We start from the raw sequence: 22,875 nt of genomic DNA on the forward strand, positions 1-22,875 counted from the left end.
GTCATAATCGCAACATTAGAATGCAAAAAGTGTTTTAAAGTGCATTTTACACCTGCCCAGTTGTTTTGCAATCGTTAGTTTTAAAAATATGAAAGTATTAAAGAGATTTGTTTTTTTTCGACGAATTTTTTTTTGCGGTGCTGAAAATGCATTTCTTTTGTTTTCAGTTGGTTAGACTTCTATTTCCTAAAAAAAATTGAAGTTTCTTGAAAAAAAATGTTTTTGCCCCCTGATTTTTCGGACCGATTTTGAAGGAAGGGGGGGGGGGGGGGTAGATCATTGAAAGTAAAAAAAAAATAAAATGACAATTACCTAATTAAATATTACACCAAGAGTTAATAAAAACTAAAATTTAAAACAAAAATATTGAGTTCTGGAGTTCTAAAACCCTAAATTCAAAAGAAAAACTCAATAATCGCAAAATAAAAAATGTAAAAAATTATTCTAAATTTATTTTTTTATACTTATTTAATTTGAATTGTAACTCCGTACATTAAAAAAATAAATATTAAAAAATTCAAAAGTGCATACAAAACAAAAAATTTAAATTCAAAAACTCATAAATTCTGGAATGCAGAAACTAAAAATCCTAAAATAAAATATTTCAAAATCCAGAATATATTCAAACAAAATCAGAAATTCAGGAATCCTAAAATTCTAAATATCTAGATCATTGAAATTCAAAAAATTAAAATGATAATCAATTACCCAAGTAACACACTTTGTCAGATAAACGTATTTCCTAACTGGTTGTATAACCAATTCGCCTCGTTACCACAACTTGTTCTACAACTCCTCTGAACTGGAAAAAGCGCACTTTTTTTTGTTGTATAACTTGCCAGAAAAAGATGCAAGTTATCAGAGTAAGTTGTACAAATGTATTTGACAACACTGTGCCATCTAACAAGAGATTCAACGAAAAAAAGGGGCGTGGTTTACGGCTGTGCTGTCAAATCAAAGCGCACACTGGAAAAGAAAGTTAGATTGAAAACAGCTATCTAACCGTCGACTAACTTACATGTAAACAAACGTTTCTTATTAGAATTTCAATCAACGACGAAGCCAATAAAAAAGTACGCTTGTTTCTGCCAGATTTATTTAAAATAATTCGTAATTGAATTTAAAAAAAGAAAAACAATCATGGTGCGCATGTGATTTGCGTGAAATTCCCTGCCTGGCGAACTTTTAGATTTTCCTTTTTTGATGAACTACCTCTGTCCCAAGATTCGATCCGATGACTTCGACGATTTGTTGTTATCTCCACGGCAGGTCCAGGCGCGCTTCCACATCTCTCCACGGGGCTTCATAGTAAACAAGCTGGCCCAAGCGTCAATAAGAAGGCTGCTGTCTGTTTTGTTAGCTAAAGAACTTAACTCCAACGAAGGCTGTCATTGGAATTGAAGTTATATAAGTTTGTTTCAAATCAGTTTTTATAACTCCACTATATAACTTTGTTATAACAAACCGTTTCAACTGTCATTTCGATTACCGTACTACGGAGTAATATTGAAAATCAGTATGGTTTTGATTTGTTGTTTTCTCTATCATAAACTCTATAAGCTGATAATTTTTGTAGCTTTTACCAGCGATATGTTCACAAATAAATCGGTCAACAATCAAAACTATTGCAATCTTCAATACATAAACATTTTTGAAACTCTAAATTCCTCATGTACAAATTTACACCACCTAACAACACGCAATGTCAAGTTGAATATGTATGTTGAGCATCAGTTATATAATCTATTCTCCGATAACATTTGTGTAACAAAGCGAGAAAACCTAAGGTTATTTATAGAATGGTTGGCCACGCCCATTTTTTATAAGATGCCATCACATGACAATGTTAGATAAGTAGTGAAACAAACAGTGCAATATTGTTTTTATTCAACAAACTGTTTTCATTGTTTTCATTTTACATTGCAGATGAGGGAACAGCATCTTGGCATATCAGCACTTTGACGTTCAATTACAGCTCATAAAAAGTGTTTTCAAGTGAAATAAAGTGATAAATAGCTCAATAGGAAGTGAGCAAGCAAGTTTCTATCAAAATTGTTCCAAAATAAATTGTTTAAATAGTGAAAATCAGCAAATTGGATGGAGTTAGGAGCGAGTGCATATTCCCTATGTTGTGTGTTAAAGTTGGAAAAGAGTGAAGTTGACTGTGTTTTAACACTTGTGTGGCACAAATCTCAAGAGTTACATAAGTCAGTTATACAAGTAGTGAAACAAACTGTTATTTAACTAACGTTGAAATTTTTTCTCGTATGTTGATCAAAAACAGCTGTCTAACTATTATTCAACAGACGACAAGTTATGAGTGCTACTTGGGATACTTGACCAAGAGTTAATAAAAACAAAAATTCAAAAAATGCTAAATTAAAAAAATATAAAAGCGTTATTTTTTTTAAATTTACGATTTTCTAAATTAATAAATATAAAAAATATCAATATTCAAATGTTCAAAAGTCCATGAGAAAACACATAATAAAATTTTCAAATCTAAAATTCAGAAATGCTGGATGGCAGGAATCAAAAATAAAAAAAATCAGAATCTAGAATATATTAAAACAAAACCAGAAATTCAGAAACCCATTTTTTTTAAATCTGGATCACTGAAATTCAAAAAAATAAAATGATAATTAGTTGAATAAAAGTTTATAAATACAAAAAAAATAAACTCTTAATCATAAAACTTGAAAATGTCATAAAAAAAGTACAGTCTGTATTCGACTTTTCAAAATTCTCGCCAAAATTTCATTTGGGATTCAATTCACATTGGATAATCGAATCTTCGGATAATCGTATCGAATTTTTTTTATCGTCTTCTTATTTATGGTTATCGAGCTTAAGTATGACCGCTAAACTACCCTAAGGATATTCAGAATTTTTATGTTTTATGTTTTTATGTTTTAAGTTTTTAATTTTCCTTTTTGATTTGTTTACTTTTATTTTTTTATGGTATTGAATTTTCAAATGTCATAAATTTGGATTTTGACATTTTTTTTTTATTTTTCTATGCTCTGATTTTATTTCCAAATTGTTAGAATAGGTTAGAATTTGATTAGAATTACATATATTTTCCACAAACAGTCTTCATCCAAAAAGGGCTAAGACCAAACAGTCCCAAAAGTTTATCCAAGTCGTAAATTTGTCATTTTATCAGTTCCACATTAGATACCTGTCGAATCCTAAAATGTTGGCCAAACAAATTCCCGCACTCGAAACATCCAAAACGTTTCAAATTTCCCATCAATTATTCAAAAACTTTGACAAACAGCTTCCCAGTCGTCGTCGTCGTCTAAAAGTAGAGTTTAGCAGCAACAACAAGTTACAAAGTTTGCACTCTGCACCAAAGCATAAAAAGGGGTGATGTATGTTTTGTGTCCTCTCTACCCGTACCAATTTGACCAGGAAGGAAAAAACTTTACCAGTTACAACGCGGAGCCCATGTGTCATCTGATAAATTATCAACTCGCCCGAGAAAAAAGGGACAACCACGATGGTTAAGGGACATTTGAAGAAGCGCGCTCTATCTGCTCTTTGAAAGAAAAAAAGAGTACAGGGTCATATTTGCGCAAGTTGTGATAAGGTTTGCTTTGAAAATGCTTTTTGCTCTCTAAAAGGGCACTCGAAACTAGAAATAAAACAGGTAGATTTTCTAAGCATGTGGAGTTTGGGGATGAGAGAAGTTTGGAACAAGCATGTGGAAGTAATGGAAAGGGAAAAGGGTTGGCTTGTTGTGGGTGATCCACAAGATTCATTTACTTACATTACAAAGCAAATAAATGTTTCTCGTGGGAGTTTCTGGGAAATGTTCTTTTTGAAGGAATATGTGTTTTAATTTTAAGTACCTCCTTTTTTGAGCTTCGTCTTTTTGTCGAAAAGTTGCAAAACATATGAAGTATAGTTCTAGCATGTTTCAAATCAGATTTCTAAGTTGTTGTTCTGATTTTTTCATTTGAAAAGCAATATGTTTTCTAAACATCAAAATAAATCCAGATAACCGACAGATGAGCTCCACAAACTGGTGGCATCGACACCATCGACTGCAAAATATTATGTTCAACATTGTTACACTCGAGAAATTAACTCACAAAAATACATATTCTCAAAATAAGAAAAAAGCTTCAAATGAAAGAATTTACCTCTACAGATTTTTGTTCTTGATGCTTAACCTTTTGACCTTCATAGAACCCCAAAATTTGATTTCAATCTTGAGATATTCAATTTAAACCGAGAAAACTTCGTGCATTGTTGTCACTCTTCATATGAAAGCAGTTTCAATCTTGTCATGCTATTTTGACACACCCTGCCAATTGCTGCAAGTGCAACCACTGATTTGTGATTTCAAGACAGAACGCGGTCGACACACGTACATGTTCGAATACCGTAAATATTTATAATTAAAATTCGGAACTCCAGCAACCAAAACTTCGAGACAATGCTCAGAATGGTTAGCCAAACAAAACTTGATTGCTATTGTTTACGTTGCGTGCTTTCGTTTTTGTTTATTAAAGGTCAAATGTTAGGACGTGTTTTTCTCGGGACGTCCAAAAACGACGTGCGACAAGATAGCACGACAACGACGACATGCTCATTTTGTATGGTCATCTCGCAAAATTATATGGAGCCTTGTATGGAAAAAATAAGGATGCAAAAGGGCTTCTTTCGACATAGGGAACTCATGGACAACGTTTCATTCAAATAAACAAAAATGCCAAAAAGAGCAGTTCTCTCAGATTTCGGTCATTCGTTTTTTTTGTATTTTTTAATCCGACTGAAACTTTTTTGGTGCCTTCGGTATGCCCAAAAAAGCCATTTTGCATCCATATAATTGTCCATATAATTTTCCATACAAATTTGGCAGCTGTCCATTGAAAAATGTTTTTTTTTGATCGATTTGGTGTCTTGGGCAAAGTTGTAGGTATGAATATGGACTACACTGAAAAAAATGATACACGGTAAAAAAATTGTGATTTTTTATTTCACTTTTTGTCACTTTAACTTGATTTGCAAAAAAAACACTATTTTTAGTTTTTTTTTAATTTTTTGATATGTTGTAGATCAAATATTCAATATTACACCCTTTTAAAATGTTAGTCTTGGTTTAAAAATTTTGAAATTATTTTTTTTGAAAGGATCGGAAAATTTCACGATTGTTTCATATTTTAACATTGTAAATCGGACCATCAGTTGCTGAGATATTAACGTCAGAAAATGAGGGGGTCGTTTGAGTGAGACTTACAAAACATCAATTTTCCTGTTGTTAAACACTTGCATGGCAATATCTCAGGTCGTTTTAACAAAGTTCAAAATCGCAAAATATAGAGAATTTTCTCAGCTTTTCAAAAATATTTTTTTCAAAAGTGGGCAAACATGCGCACCAATTAAAAAAATATGAAAAACTGCGAATATTTTCAAAAAAGTTACATAAAAATGGCTTTAACTTGAAAACGGTACACTTTATCAAAATTTCACTAAAGTACTTTTTGATTGCAAATTTGATTTAATATTAAAAAATTAAGTTGAAAAATTATTGCGACCAATATTTCGATTTTTTGAAAAAATAGTATTGGTTAAAAAACTCAAAACTCGGTCAAAGATTTTTTGCCCATTCTGTAAATTTCTGAAAAGTTGGCATTTTATGTCCTCTAAAACATATCAAAAAATAATAAAAAATAAAAATTGTGTTTTTTGCAAATCAAGTTTTAGTGACAAAAAGTTAAATAAAAAATCACCAAAAAAATGTTTTACCGTGTATCATTTTTTTCAGTTTTTTTTTACCAAATCTGGTAATATTTCACAGATATTTAAACTGCTGAACGATCGGTAAACTGAAAACGATTGATCAAATTAAAATTTAGAACTTTGTGTAACTAGCATCACTTTTGAGTTTATGGCGCAATCTTGTTCTAAATCATGAGTAATTTCATAAAATTTAAAAATATTAACACAAAATATGCCCAAAATGACTTCTAGGATATGGCTAAAATTCAAATTATAGTGTATTATAATACAATACAAGAAAAATATAATAGTGGATAAAATTCCATAATTAAGGAAAATTCTGAGGCAGGTTAGGGATTCCGTCCTTGGTTGTTTTTCAAAATCAAAATGCTGTTAAATTAGGACAAATCAACGCTTTCATTTTCTCCAATCAACAAGTGACAAATCGTAAAGTGAATTGTTATCCTTTTGAATTGCACTCACTGCGTGCTTCATTTGAAAGTAGTAAACTCCAGAATGGTTATGAGGCCATTCCGGTTTCCCTGAGTGTGTTCCGATTCCACTGTCGATGGCACTATGTCAGATAAAACGGAAGCACCATTTGACAGCCAATCAAACAGTCGTTCCGGAATCCTTTTATTCCTTCACCGTACATGTTCGAATGTTTGTACGGAAAGGAAATTTCGAGCGTGTAGTGATAATACCTTTTCCCCCATTCGGCCTTCTTTGATGCCCCACAACATAAAGACACTCTTTATCGCGCCTGCTGATCCAATTTCAATTTTATCACTTTTTTCCTTGAATTTCTGCGGAAGAAAGTAAGTGGAAACCCTACCCACGTGGGAATTTGATGCTGATTCGTAACGACACTAGGAATTCGCGAATTTACGCGTTATTTATGCGGTATCTGCGGGACGCGCCAAACTGCGTTGGGATTTCCTTTCCTTTCCAGGAGGTGACATTCTAAGCCTCTTCCGCGGTGAGGTGAACTCCGGAGCAATCGATTGGGATCAGATAGCTCGACTCGAAACGCTGGGAAATGTATTGAAATCAAATAAACATAAATTTCCGCAACGTATGATAGGTATAAAAGTGTCTTTTACTGCATTTGAATATTTTATCAGTCAGTGTCGGGATGTGTGTGTGTGTGTGTGTTATGTTTTGTTATATCGCAAAAAGGAATTCGGAGATATATCTGAAAGGGAAGGGGGCAAGACACTGTAAGGGTGCAGCAACAACCAACTCTTGAGACGGAGGAATTTTCCTTAGAAGTTGCGGTGAGCACCAACACTTCCGGTGGAGAGTTACGGACGTCCACTTACGGTACATTTATTATACATGGACGTGTGTGTTCGTGCATTATGCCCATCGATTGTGTTGCATATGTATAAAAGAAATATTGTATGCTTGTTTGTTTTTCAAAATGCACTTGGAATGACTTTTGCAAAAGATTATTAACATAAAAGCTTCAAAACAATAATATTTTAACTTTTATCATGTCAAAAATAATTATTAACTTTTAAGAGAAATACATTATTTGATTAAAATTGATTTATTGACACAATTAACCAAGCGTCTCCACCGTAATACTATTACCGTTCCACGCATCTCAATGAAGCCTCACAACAATCTATCAAAAAATCAAGTGTGATTGCTTTCAAACCGGAACAAGACTCAACTTTCACGGGACAACTGTAAAGTCAGAGTCATCTTGTGTTAGGGTGTTCACTATTCACGTAAATTCAAAACATAAAATCCAAGGTTGTTAATCGATAAAATTATCGTTAAACGATAACGATGATGGTTATCGTTATCGTCGGGACGGTAACGATAATTTATCGTTATCGTTATTTCGATAATTCTATCGACGATACTCTTACCGTCGATAATCGACGATAACAATCAAATCGTTTTTAATTTTTCTATGTTTTCATCAAGATTTTTTTTTTAATGTAGTAAGTTTCAAAGCATAAATACTCAAACTTGTTCAAACACCGTATTTTATCGAAAATACTCAAATTTTCATAATTTGCTCTATGGGTATCAAACAAAGCGAAATATTGCATGCTTTTTGACTTCATGAGAGTTTTTTTTTACAATTAGGCCGTTGCAAATATTTTTTGAAGTTTATGTCCCTCAACTCTGACCAAAGTCAAAAAAACACAAATAAACTAAATATTTGCAACGGCTTTACTAAAATTTTACCAAAATACCGTTTTTTGTCGAAAATTTATAGAAACTTAATATGGGTATCAAACGAAGTGAAATTTTGTATGCTTTTCCACCTCATAAATGATTTTTTGAAAATACTAGAATTTCCACAAAATACCATCTTTTTCAAACGCACTCAATTTTTTTAAATAAGCAATATGGATATCAAACGAAGCGAAATTTTGAATGCTGTGCATTAAGTTTTTTAGAAAATTCTGAAATTTTAACAAAATACCGTTTTTTTTCGTAAATATTAAAATTTTTAAAATTGGCATGCTTCAAACATACATTAACATTTTGTATGCTTCATATTAAATATTGCTTTGTTTGATACCCATACATATTGCAATTATAGAAATTTTAGTACAGTCCAGACTCGATTATCCGAATCCTCGATTATCCGAAGTTCGATTATCCGAAGGTTTGTATGGGACTTCGGATAATCGAATCACGAACAAAAATTTTTTTTCGTATTTTTTCATTTTCTTGTTTTTAACATAAAATTTGAGTTCTACGACCCCATTTTAGTCAAATTTGAGTTGTTGATTGCCTTTTAAAAAATAAAATGCATTTTTTCAATATTGCATCACCGCCATTTTGGATTTAAAAATTCTGAATAATTTTAGCGTAGTTTAGGGGTTATACCTATGCTTAGAAATTAAAAAAATAGACATAAAAAAAAAGTTTTTTCGTGATTCGATTATCCGAAGTGAAATTTTTTGAGTCCGGACTGTATTTTCAAAAACTTACGATAATTTGTGAAAAAATTTGTGATGTGCAAAAAAAATCAGGTGAAAATGCATTCTAAATTCCGCTTTCTTTGCGAATTTTGAAAATTTGCGTGTTTTCGAAAATACAGTATTTTGTAAAAATGTGAGTGTTTAAAAAAACGATATTTTGTGGAAATTTCGTATTTTTCAAACAAACTATAAAACTGTGAAAATGTATCACATATTTCGCTTCGTTTGATACACACATTGCAATTTTTTTTTGAGTATATTCGAATTTTTTTTTGTATTTTGTGAAAATTTAGGTATTTAAAAAAAACTTTAATGAAGTGAGATAGCATATTGATACCCATATTGTAAATTTTGAGTATTTTCGAAAAAATACGATATTTTGTGAAAATTTTAGTATTTAAAAAAACTCTAATGAAGTGAAAGAGCATACAAAAATTCGCCTCGTTTGTTACCCATATTGCAAATTATGAAAATTTGAGTACATTCGAAAAATACGGTGTTTTGTCAACAATTATGAGTTTTTAAATTCTGTCTAAGTTTTCAAAAAAAAAAAACAAAAAATATGTTGCATTGAAAATTTTAAATGATTTTGTTGAATTAAGTCGATTTTCAAATGATTTTGAAAATGAGTTATGTTCCATTATCAAAATAACGATAGAATTATCGTTATCGTTATCGAGTCTCGATAATTTTATCGCTTTCAAGCAAAAGACATAAATAAAGTTTTGTAAAAATGTTGTTCACTATAATTTTGCCACAATCTCGTCTAAAAAAATAGCAACAGAGAAGCCACTCAAAATTATAGCGCCTCATAAACCACTAACTGTCCACTAAGTGAAGAAAAGTAAACAGATTAGTGGCACTCTCTTCTATCGCTCCGCGGGTCGTTACGTTGGAAGACACACTTCAGAGTGGAGCTGTAGTACACACGCGATCGCGGCCGGTATTTGCTCTGATTGTCCGTTGAAATTTATATGAACGAAAAAAGGGAGAAGAACTTGGCTTTATCACTACTTGTCTGACTTGAGCTGCTACTGCAGTCTAAGCCGTCTAGAAGAGAACACGCTCCGACACTCGCTCCGAGGTATTAAGAAGAATCAGCTTTAATTGTAGTACTATGAGGTTGAGGTTCGGCGCGTATCAGGCGCACGTTGAGCCGGTCCGGACGCCAGTCGACGATCGGATCTAGGCCAGGAAGAAGCTCGAGAACGAGCTCGAGTGCGAGCGTGGAACCCGATGAGTTCCAGGTCAACCGTGGTATTAGCGTGCAAGTGACTTAATTAGAGACTTAATTTGAATTTAGTGAAGAGAAATTGGAGGAAATTAAACCGCTTCAAAAATGGGAAAGGAACCGAAAGTGTACGCCAGGACAGTATTATGGTACTTAGTGTTTGTGGGATTCGCGGTGAACTACATGATCCGGATCAACATGAACATCACGATCGTGACGATGGTCAAACAGGCTGGCAGGAAAAGCAGTTCAGCAAGTTCTGAGGAGATTGCCAATGGAACTAGCGTAGATCGAGTTCAGCGTAAAGTGTACGCGTGCTATGTTGAACGGAACAGGTCGGACTTTATAGCTGAGGATCTGGCTAAAAGCTCTGCCATGGCGTTGCTGCAAAGTGAGCCGAAAGTTCAGTCACCTGAAAAGTGGCTGCTGAAGTTGTTGAAGGTAGAGTATTTTTTAAAGCCATTGCACTTTTTGCCAGTTTGTGTCCCCCTCCCTTCAAAATTTCCCAACAAAATGGGATGGTAAAAAAATTATTAAGCTTAATTGAAATTTTCTTTGAAAAAACTCGTGAAACCAATCGAAAACTATCCAGGTTGGCAGTTTGACTCACAATCCAAAGGTTCGAATCCCGGGGTAGATGGGAGCTTGAGGGTAAAGAGAGGTTTGGATTTTTTCTCCAGCAATAAGTTGCATTTGTGTTTGGAACAAATTGAATTTTCATAATTTAAAAAAGCCATTTGTGGTCTCAAATTAAGCATAAATTTGCGATTTTATTGTTCAAAACGATAAAGCTAACTTTTCTGAGTACCCTTTGTACGACTGCAAAAAAATGGATTTTTAAATCAATTTAAAATAATCAACTTAGTGGCCCTTCTGGATAGAAAATGTCCTACTTGACAGCTCGTTACAAGGAGACCATAGTATATCCATCGAAAAAAAAATTGTCTTGTCAATATTTGTTTTTGCATTAAAATGAAAAAAGTGACCAGATACATTACCCTATGAGTTTTCAGTTTCAGCTTGGTTTTAATCTTAGTTTAAGAGGCAGTATTTGTAAATATTGCTCGGTTTGTTCTAGAGGTCGTATCGAGGTGCTCCGATTTGGATGAAACTTTCAGCGTGTGTTTGTCTATGCATGAGATGAACTCATGCCAAATATGAGCCCTCTACGACAAAGGGAAGTGGGGTAAAACGGGCATTGAAGTTTGAGGTCCAAAAAACATAAAAAAATCTTAAAATTGCTCGCATTTCAATAAAACTTCATCATTTTCAACTCTCATAGATGCATTCGAAAGGTTTTTTGAAGCACTTCAAAATGAGCCATAGACATCCAGGATTGGTTCAACTTTTTCTCATAGCTTTTGCAAATTACTGTTAAAAATTGATTTTTTAAAACCATAATATCTTTTTGCAACAGCCTCCAACACCCATACTTCCATTGGTCAAAAGATAGGTAATTTCATGGACTATAAGCCTACGGTAATAACTTTTTGGCCAATCGCAGTTTTTCTCATAGTTTTTCGATTTTTCTATAACAAACTTTTTACAAAGTTAGTTTTTGCCCTGTAGGCTCCCATAGCGGCACTTTTTGGTCTCAATTTTGTCATATTCGGAATCCTCGAAAAATTTCACGTTAGCCAATGCCCGTTTTACCCCTCTTCCCTTTGTCGTAGAGGGCTCATATTTGGCATGAGTTCATCTCATGTATAGACAATCAAAAGCTGAAAGTTTCATCCAAATCGGAGCACCTCGATACGACCTGTTACACATTGGTGAAAAACTCGCTCTTAAATCGATAACAAAAACTTTAAGAACCATGCGTTTCCATCATTTCAACCGATCAGTTGGCCATGACCCCGCCACACGACGGTATGTGCCACTCACACATTCACTCAACAAACAATGCCACTCAAAGAGTACTCGCGTGACATGTTTATGATATGTTTTGTTTGAATTATTTAATTTCTCGCGATAAATCGCAAAACAATCATCCCAGAAACAACCACAACAAACAACAATCTCGCACTGTAAGATGTTCGTGTTGCTGTGTGTTTTGTATGGGTGTTATCTGTGACAACTGATTTACGGCCACCGGGATGCTGCTGCTGCTGATGAACAGCAGTATCTGCTCTCTTCCTCTTATCAGGTCAGAACGGTCCGTCACGTAGACAAAATGGAAATGTTTGTAGAAAACAGTTGTACTTGACTGTAAAATGAAAGAAAGTTCAGGTCACGATGAAGTGGAATCAGAACGAACCGTGGACAATTATCAACACATAATTTCACGGTGTAATTAAACCAAATTGTTATGATGCTCGATGATTTATGGGCGTCATTTGGTCACTAACAGATAATGTTCGAAATCAACAACTTTGGGTACACGAAGAAAAATTAGTTCCCAAAATAGTGAGCAAGTTTTCGTGGTTCCCAAATTCATGAACGCTTGTTCACGATTTTGGGAACTCATTTTTCTCCTGTAAATGTTTCCTCTACTGCACTGCCGTTCTACGCATAATTGTCCCATGTCAGTTTTGGACGAATTTGACTTTATGACATTTTTAAGTTTAGTTTGATGTGTACTTTAAGAAACACACATAAAATCTGGTACTTTGTTCGGAAACTTATTAAAAACAACACCAAGTTTGTTTGTCCCATCGTTAAACTTCTACGCATAATTGTCCCACCAAGTATTTTCTGACACGGAATCATCAGTTTTACTAAGCATTATGTCTTGTTTACCAGTTGTATAGCAAGATTATCACAAATAAGGGTGATAAATTGCTAACTGGGGCGATTAGGGACACATAGGGCGAATAGGAACCCACGGGACAACTATGCGTTGAAACACAGAAATCGATCGAAAATTTTTAATTGCGTTTTTCTCAGTTCCACTTTGGGAAAACATGGGAAAATTATGCGTAGAACGGCAGTGCACTTCTTATTGATAAGGTTTATGAATTTTGAAGTCGAGTTAATCAGTTACTTATATCTTAAACGTTTTGAGATATTTTGCGGAAGCAAATTTTTGTAAATCGAGATGACTAGGCATAGTGATTTTTCACGCTCGAAAATTATAAATTTCACTGGGCCCTCAATGTTTTAACACCAAATTTCACGCAAATTTCGTGGAATAAACAAAAAAATCTTTCATAAATTTGAACGTGACACAAAAAAAATCTCCTAATTTTCAAAAAAGATTCCACCTAGTTTATGGATGGGCTCTAAATATATTTTGAAATAAAATGTAGGGCATGCGTATTCTCATTTATTGAACTGCTTTTTTTATATTCGACTTATAAAGTTAAAAAGTTTTCGCTGATTTGCTTCATTTTATTGAATTTCATATCAAAACAATTTTAACAATCTTGTCCAACAAAAATAATAATTGAAATAATTTGATTTTTTTGCGATATTTCGCAAAAAAAAAGGTTTTTAAAGGTTTTTATGTCCCTTTTCAAAATTTAAATTTTAAATCAGAAGAAAAAAAAAATATTTGTAACGAAGTCAAGTTATTTATACAAAATGAAAACAAAAACAAAAAAAGTAGTATTTTTTAAACTTTCACGTGAATTATCCACCCAACATTCAACAGGACTCAGAAAAAATCTGTTCAATTTTTAAAAGTTGATTTCAAAGCTTTCATTTTATTTTTAACAAGCCTTACCCGACAAACTTCGTTCTGCCTTTTTTCGATTGTTGACGTTTTTTAATTTATTGCTATTTCAGCTTCCTGTTATCAAAACTTGACTTTACGTAACTTTTCACATACAATCTGCAGAATTTCCGAAATCGGTTCCAGAGTGGCCAAAGTTGTAACTTTTTGGCGTAAGAACCTTCCTTGGACTTATACGAACCCAATGCAACAAAGAGCACCTCGATCCGACGTTCCGTGATGAATTGATTGGCGTTCGAACAAAACCGTCGAAATTTTTTATATATATAGTAGGATGTAACAAAAATGACTTTTTGGCGAGCATTCAAGGGTTTGTTCCGGTGGGCATACTAAGCCCAAATCCAAAATATGAGCTTGATTGGACGTAACAGGAGCTGGCGCTCCGGCCTTCAATTTTAAATGGGATTTAACCCGTAAAAAAAGATTTTTTCAAAAATGTCACTTTTTGAGGCATTTTGGCCACTGAAGCGTTTATTTTCAACATCATTGGCGTGTAGGCCAGATCCTTGCGCATCTTTTGGTATATATAACATTGAAATTTGGAGTACCCTGGAGCTCGGTACAGACCTTCAAAGTTTGGCATTTTTTCGAAAAATCGGTCCCGGCAAAAAAGATATGCGTCGCGCCTCGCGACGCCCTAGACGCCATTTGATTTTGCCGGGGCCGATTTTTCGAAAAAATGCCAAACTTTGAAGGTCTGTACCGAGCTCCAGAGTGCTCCAAATTTCAATGTTATATATACTAAAAGATGCGCAAGGATCTGGCCTACACGCCAATGATGTTGAAAATAAACGCTTCAGTGGCCAAAATGCCTCAAAAAGTGACATTTTTGAAAAAATCTTTTTTTACGGGTTAAATCCCATTTAAAATTGAAGGCCGGAGCGCCAGCTCCTGTTACGTCCAATCAAGCTCAAATTTTGGATTTGGGCTTAGTATGCCCACCGGAACAAACCCTTGAATGCCCGCCAAAAAGTCATTTTTGTTACACTCTAATATATAGATAAAACAAATCATGATTCTTTTAATTTCTTTTGAAACTATACCTTTCAAATAAAATAGCAGTAAAATTGTTATTACAGCGAATGAAAATATTACTAAACTTAGTAAGTTTCTAAAAACACTGAAAAATCTGAACAATTCTTCAAATGTTTCATATCAAGCTTTTCAATTGAAAACTAATAAAATTTACTTAAATAATCTGTATGGATGAAATATTTATCATTTTGTTATTGTGAAAAACAAACATGATTTAAGAAAATTGATAATTTTTACGAATTTCACGCCGTCTACGAAATCATAGGCTTAGTGATTTTCACGTTTAAAAAAATGCAATTTTCACGGGGAAAAACACAAAATTTCGCGGAAATTTCACGGAAAAAAACCCCTATAAAATCTTATGTTAAACAACCGGAAAGATTTTTGTAAATTTAATTATATATTGAGCATATGAGCTAAATGATTTTTCAAGCTGAAAACTTCCAGTTCCACTGGACCATCAAGTATTGTGGAAATTTTACGGGTTTAAGAAATTGTAGTTTCAGAAAATTGCTGTTTTTTAATCATTAAAATAATATTTAAAGCCCAAGTAATTTAAACTTAAATAAACCTAGTTTGAATGAACGACGAAAAAACTCTTTGCTGAACTGTTCATGGAATATTCACTGATATTCAAAATAATTTTGAAAATACCATGAATTGAGTGCATATGAATATAAACCAACAATATTTGATATCAATTAAAAATAGATTCCAGAGTGCTTCCAGTGTGCTCAAAAAGTGTACATGTACTCTTAATAGAGTACGTCTGGTAACACTAAATGATACTGAAAACTAAATTTCAGGATTTACTTAATTGTATTAATTTAAATTGAAGCAGAAATTATACTTAAATGCTTTCTATACTTTTCAAGTAACAAATAATTACAAAATATCAATAAAGTCTTCTAAAAAAATCCCGGAATTCTACGAATATACATTCAATCTGTGGTCTTAAAGTTCAAAACTTGGAAAATGCTTAAAAATGACAAATTTAATTTAAATTGCTAAAATAATCGAAATACAATACTATTTTTTTCAATGAAAATATAACTATAACATATTTTTTGCCAAATTCACATTGAAAACCTTTGTGGATAAAATATTTGTTTTTTTTTTTAAATGTTTGGCAATGATTTCAGAAAATCCTGAAATTTCACGTGATTTCATGGAAATTGTGGAATTTCATGAATTTTACTCTGTCCGCGAAATCGTGAAAATTCACTAACCCTAGTTATCAGGCAGGTGAAACAGGTGAAATACCATCAGAAACAAACATATATTTAACATGATAAATGGAAATTAAAATACTAAAAATGGGACAACAAAAACATAGAACAAGCGAAGTCAAGTTTTCCCAAAAACATTTTTTTTGGGGCTTAGAACAAACTTGTCTAGCGTTTTGCTCAGCTTGCTGTTTTTGCATATGGGACATTTATGCGAACATGAGCAGTTTAGAGGGTTAACAAATGTATTATGATTTTGTAAAAACTGTTTTGTAATAACAAGTTTTTATTTAATTCCAGCTCGACACCAAGGAGGACGGCTTCGAGTGGAACGAGTACGAGCAGGGCCTGGTGCTGGGGGCGTTCTTCTGGCTGCACTGGGTCACGCAGATCCCGGGTGGCGTGCTGGCCCGCAAGTACGGCACCAAGATGGTATTCGGGGTGGCCAACGCCATCGGCTGTTGGATGTGCTTCCTGATGCCACTTGCTTCGTACTGGGATATTCGGATACTGATCTTTTTGCGGGTCGTTCAGGGTGTGATTTGCGTAGGTTTTGGAGAATTGTTGGGTAGATTTTTAAGATGATTGATTTTGGTTTTTTTTCAGGGAGTAGCATGGCCTGCTATGCATCACATGGCCGGTCAGTGGATCCCACCGAACGAGCGAAGCAAGTTCATCACAGCCTACTTGGGTAGTTCGGTTGGCGTGGCTTTGAACTTCCCCCTGTTCGGGTACATAATCTCGTGGACCTCGTGGGAGTACGTGTTCCACTTCTGCGGGATCTTTGGAACAATTTGGTATTTGGCGTGGGTTGTTCTGGTGTACGATTCTCCGGCGGAACATCCCCGGATTCATCCGAAGGAACGCGAGTACATCGAGAGTTCGCTGGGCATAACGGAAAAGTCCAAGGAGCAAGATCGTCACGAAGCAACTCCGTGGAAGGAGATGATGCTTTCGAAGGCCATGTGGATGACGGTGATAGCGCAATGGGCCGGTATTTGGGGACTTTTCACGGTGATGACGCAAGCTCCGAGCTACTTCAACTACATTCACGGATGGGATATCAAGATGACAGGACTACTTTCGGGTATCCCCCATCTCTGTCGTATGATATTTGCGTACTTCTTCTCCATGATGGGAGACTACCTGCTACGGAATAATCTGATGTCCAGGACAAACGTAAGGAAGATGGGAGGTGCCTCGTGCTGTGTCCTGAATGGAATCTTCGTCCTTGGACTAGCCTACAGTGGATGCCACTCAACGGCCGCCATTTTGTTCCTTACGTTGGCCACGATGGCGCACGGTGCCGTTTCCACGGGACCGCTGGCCAACATCGTGGACATGAGTCCAAAGTACGCCGGGATTCTGCTCGGAATCAGCGGGATGATCGGAGTTATTCCGGGATTCGTGTCACCGATCATCGTGGGAATTCTCACGCTGGGAAATGTAATAATTTCTTGCTTCAATCTTGATCAAGATCTCTAATTCAACCTATTTAAATCTTCCAGCAAACGGTCAAACAGTGGGAGTACGTGTTCCTCATAACGGCCGGGATGCTCATCGTCGGAGGAATCCTGTACATGCTGTTTGCGGACTCGACGCAACAGCCCTGGAATTCGGCCACCGAAGAAGCGCTGGACGCCCGGGAACTGGTCGGCTTGAAGCTCAACGTCGAGGACGCGATGCGAGAAAAGGAACGGGAAGCGGGTGGCGGCGAAGCAGGGGGAGAACCGGTTACGGCGGAGATTATTGATGAACGCGAAGATGATCCGGCAAAAGCAGTATTAGTTAGATGAAAGTGTGTAATAAAAGATGTAATTTTGAAATGTTTGTTTAAAATTTTAATATCACATTTTGTGGATTGGTTTCTGGAATTGAGTCTTTCAACGCAATTTATTAGATATTTAAAAAAACCCAATTCATACCTCTAGCAACTAAATGAAAAATCACTTTTCTCTGCATCTGCATGTTAATATTAAACTTTCTTGCTTTTCCGATTTAAAGCTTGTTTAACTTACCTCAAATTTACCGAAAACCACTCGCATAAATATTTACACACATGAATAACGCATAATCCTGGTCTTACACACGCCCCTCGGCGCAATTACAATAATTTAAATAATCACAATAAGTCACAATCACCTTTCCAGCGAGCAAACACGAACCACAGAAAAAAAAGAAGAAAAACCAACCTCCTCTCCATTGTTTTCCTTCTGCGCGGAAAAGCAACAGAATTTCCACCCTCTTCCACTCCCTAGTGGCCAAAGACACACCGGCGTGGAAAATTGCAAAAAGAGAGCAAAAAAAAAATACAGTTGTTCACCGTGGAGCGCGAGAAAAAAAAATCAATTTACACAACGACGACTCTCTATGCACCAGCAGCAGAAGCACCGTGAAACGTACTGTGTATTTGGGAAAAAGAAACAGGACGACATTTGTTTATGGTTTTCCATTCTTTCGCGGAGCTGAATGGAAAGGGGGAATGGGTGTTAAGTTTTAATCAAGGCTTTTTGGTAGTTTGTTTAATTGTTTAAAATTTCAAATAAAAAAATATCAAAACATGAAAAATTAGAATTATTTTAAAAGAGCAAAAAAAAAAGTTGAACAAGAATTCATGAGATTGTTTTTACAATTTTTGCTTAGTAAAGCTTAAATTTTACCCAACTTAGCCCACCCTATCACCTCAGAGGGTGGACACATTTTTTTTTTCACTTCTCGCTGCTGCTTTTTTTAAATTATAGAATATGAAGCGATTTGCAGCTCGTGAAAATTTACACACTCTCTCGCACACCAGTTTCCACCATCCATTCTGCAACATTTCTCAGGAGATTAGAAATTTATGTGTACACTTGCATTAAACATGGAGTCGCATGTTTTGTAGTCGCCCCGCGATGGGAGTGTTTTTTTCTGTTCGTGCTTCATTTCTGTACCTTAGGCTGTGAATTGAGTTGTAAAAAATGCCACCTCCTCTCGGTGTGGTTCCCGAAAGGATCGGAAATTGTGTTAGAGTTGGAGAAATGATGACATATTTTTGCAGACCTTTCAACTTTATTACATGTGAGATTTGAGAATTACGATGGAGGATTTCATTTCAACTTATGCAGTTTTTATTTCCTACCAAATTCCATCGTTAATCTAATTAATAAATAAAAATTAACAGAACACTCTCTCATTCCATTCTAACTCTCTTTTTCCACAAAAAAAAAACCTTTTTTACCTTTAACAATTACCTCACTTTTTTCGTTCCGGTTTTGTTTAAAAAAATTGCCCTTGCTACTCACGGATGGGTGCAGACTTTTCATTGTGCTCATTGAGGGTTGCTCACCTGGAACGTGAAAATGTGCCTTGGTTTTGGGAATTAACCTGCATTAAAGTATAATGAAGGCGTCAGTAAATTTTTAGCAAAAGGGGTTGAGAGTGAAAAAAAACAGGTAAGTTGGCATCTGTATCAAAAAGCCTGAAAATAATGATGTTCTGGAATTATTCAGTTTTTATACAAAATTGAAATGACTTTAAGTAAAACTGCATCAGAATTAAGCCGAAGTCAAATTTTCGCCTCTAAACAAAGTGAATAATTTAAAAAAATTCCAGAAGTTTTAAATATTCTGCTCGTTTTTTCCAATGTTTTGAAAAATAATATTATGTTTTGTAACTAGCCTTGGCTATTAACAAAAAACTACCGAAAATAATTAAAAATCACAATGAAAGAGGAAAAAACTTTTTCGCAGAACAACAATTTCTAAAATTCGAACTGTTATGCTAACTTGATTTTTGTTCTTCAACTTAGATATGTTCATTTTATATTCTTCTACATTTATTTTGTTAAGTAAAATGACAATAGTAAAGACATATATGTTATATGTAAATAATGCATTAAAAACAATTAAAACAAATCGTAGAGTAATATTTTGAAGGAAATTTACAACAAATAATTTGATAAGGCTGTTTCAAATCTTTTTCATAGTTTATGTCCCCCCTCCCTTCAAAATTGGTCCAAAAAATTTAGAGAGCAAAAAACATTTTTTTTTTCAAAAAACTTCAAAATATTAAAGGAAACCAACCAACTGAAAACAATTGGAAATGCATTTTCCTGCGTTTAAAATCATATTTAGCATGGCTGAACGATCAAACATATTTAAAAATTTTGTGGAATTCCAATGTACAGCACGGCATAAAGTTTCTTTTAGCGAAAATAAATCTCTTCGATACTTGGATATTTTGAAAACTAATGATTGCAAAACAACTGGGCCAAACATTGAATATTACGCCCATTTAAAATGCTAGTCTTGATTTAAAAATTTTCAAAATATTTTTTTCGATAAAATCGGAAAATTTCACGAATGTTTCATGCATTCACATTGATAATCGGACCATTAGTTGCTGAGATATCGTCATTAGAAAATGGTGGGTTATTTTGGTGAGACTTAGAAAACTCCAATTTTCGTGTTTCTTTTTCTTAAAGCGGCTCTATCTCAGCAACCCGAGGTCCAATCTTCAATGTCTCTTAGACAATTTTATAGCAAATTTTCTGAACTTTTCAAAAAAAAAAAATGTTTAGAAGTGGTCACTTATGGTCACTATTTTTAAAAATTGAAAAACTGCAGATATTTTGCTAAAATCAAACTTTCGGTGGCTATTTCTTGAAAACGGAGCCCTTTAACAAAAAATTTGTAAAGTACTTTTCGATTGCAAATTCAATTTTGCATTAAAAAATAATGTCAAACTTGTTTTTGCATGAAACTTCGACTTTTTACAAAAATCACTATTTTTCAAAAATTCATAACTCGGTGGCAGATTTTTTGACCATGTTTCTCTATGGCTCAAAAGTTGCGGATTTTTGTCCCCTGAAACATATCAAAAAATTTCGAAAATAAAAAAAATACATATTTTGGGAAATTGAGTTTTAGTGAAAAAAAGTTGATTAAAAAATCTGCAAAAAAAAATCCGTGTACCTATATTTTTTCTCAAAAATCCTCAACAATACCTACAACTTTGCCGAAGACACCAAATTGATCAGAAAATTCACTCAAAAGTTACAGCTGTTTGCTTATTTACATACCATTTTTGTATGGACAGCAGCCAAAATTGTAAGGAGACTTGTATGGGTGAACCAATGACGCAAAATAGCTTATTTGGTCATAGGGAAGGCCCCCACAAAGTTTGAGCCAAATAAAAAAATACAAAGAAAATCCATTTACGGGTTTGGTAGAGAATTGCTCTATTGTCTAAGTGTCACGATTTTCTCATCAACAATTAGTTCAAATCAAAAAAAGGAAAATATTTTCGGATTCTTTGGACAATTTTCCACTAGGAGCAGGTAAAATTAGTTTGCAAATAATAAATATTATGTGTTTTTGAAACATAATTCAAATCAATCTTCAGGTTTATAGGCATTTTCAGTAGAGTAAACTTTAAAACAATTTTACCTAAAATTAATATGTATTTTGTTAAAAAACTAAATATAATTGTTTATTTTCCTTGAAAACTATATTAGCAACCATAGTCATGGTATATCTGACGTAAAATAGTAGTTTATGCAACAAGTTGCAAAAAGAGGATTTTTTCAGCACGAGTCGTACATTTATCCAACGAGGTTCACCGAGTTGGATAAATACGAAGAGTGCTGAAAAAATCAAGTTTTGCAACGAGTTCCATACAACATTTTTTGCAATTCCGAAAAACACCCATTGAGTGAAATTTTAAGTCAAATTTTCATGTATTTTGTCAATAAATCGTTTAAATCAAAAAAATGTTGAAAAGTGTTACTTTTCGAAACAAGTGCTGAAAAGTTCAACTTTTCAGCACCCATTTCAGTGCTGAAAAGTAGAACTTTTCAGCATTTATTTTGAAAAGTGTTGCTATTCGATTCTGTTATTTTTGGTACAGAAAAGTAGGCTATTTCGTCGTTCAAGAATGACAGGAAAAGTAAGTAGTTTCACGACGGAATTGCAAAAATAAAATTAAATAAATCTGATTTTAACATGAAAAACTACACAGAAAAAAATATGTTTATTTACTCGACACGGAAATGAATCACATGTCAACTAAGTTGATGTAAATATGAGATTCGACGTAAACGGTTGAATCACACGTAAAATCATGTTTTTACGTATAATTTGTTGCAAATTTACATCAAATTGCATTTAAATTTAAATGTTTAATGACGTGCAAAAGTGTTACATCATAAATGATGTAACATTCGGAATTATTTTTTTTTGTGTACGACTATCAAGGGGTTACTTTGATAGTCATAAAAAATCAGATTTAAATCAAATAAAAGGATGTTTAACGCATCTATTTTTTAAGCGCTATTGAAAAAAAAAATATTTTCAGATATAGTATATGTACCTTGTGTGGCCTAGTCAAGTACATGTTTTAAAAATTATTACCTTAAGACAAACCTTATTGTACGATCAGTACCTTGCTGGACTCGGTCGTTGGAAACGACCGTCGGCTCAACAACCAACGAAATAGGCGGCGGCCCAGATGCGGGCATAAAAATGTCAAAATCTCTCCCCCTCTCACTTCGTCTCACCATCCAGCTGTAGCTTTGTTGACAAACAAACGGAGCACACGGTCGCGTGATGGCGGCATCGAGCCAGAACTAGGGGTGATCATGTGGTTAAAAATGAAACTTAAAAAAAAAAAAAAAAAATTTCCGACTTAATAATAAATTTGCGACCATGTTCAAACAATTATTCCTGAAGTCGGAGAAGAAATTAAAAATCAAAATTTTAATCCATATTATTTCTATAACTTTAACAATAGAAAAGATAGCACAATAGAAAAGGCAGAACATGCCTGAGTGTACTTAACGTGAAGACTTCCATCATTGTCATGATTTTTCGCTCAAAGATATAAATTTTGCGTCACTTTCAATATTTTGACAAAATTCCTTCAACAAGTTGTTTAGAATAGTGCCCTACACATGCTCATTCCTTTTGGTAACGATTATCCCATTCCTTGTAAAGTTATGGAAATCGTTATTAATCAATGATTGCCAACTAGGACGTCAATGACTGTGCCATA

The 22,875-nt window shown here is 34.2% G+C and overlaps 1 protein-coding gene across 1 annotated transcript; it reads left to right on the forward strand.

The window, feature by feature from the left end:
* Positions 1–9,710: 9,710 nt before the first annotated feature.
* Positions 9,711–17,657, forward strand: LOC120416859 (sialin). The gene is made up of 4 exons (XM_039578755.2): positions 9,711–10,353; positions 16,147–16,392; positions 16,453–17,292; positions 17,355–17,657. The coding sequence occupies exons 1-4, from the start codon at positions 10,021–10,023 to the stop codon at positions 17,640–17,642; spliced, it is 1,707 nt and encodes a 568-aa protein (XP_039434689.1). The 5' UTR covers positions 9,711–10,020; the 3' UTR covers positions 17,643–17,657.
* Positions 17,658–22,875: the final 5,218 nt, after the last annotated feature.

The sequence above is a fragment of the Culex pipiens genome, chromosome 2 (genome assembly GCF_016801865.2).
Source record: "Culex pipiens pallens isolate TS chromosome 2, TS_CPP_V2, whole genome shotgun sequence".
NCBI lineage: Eukaryota > Metazoa > Arthropoda > Insecta > Diptera > Culicidae > Culex > Culex pipiens.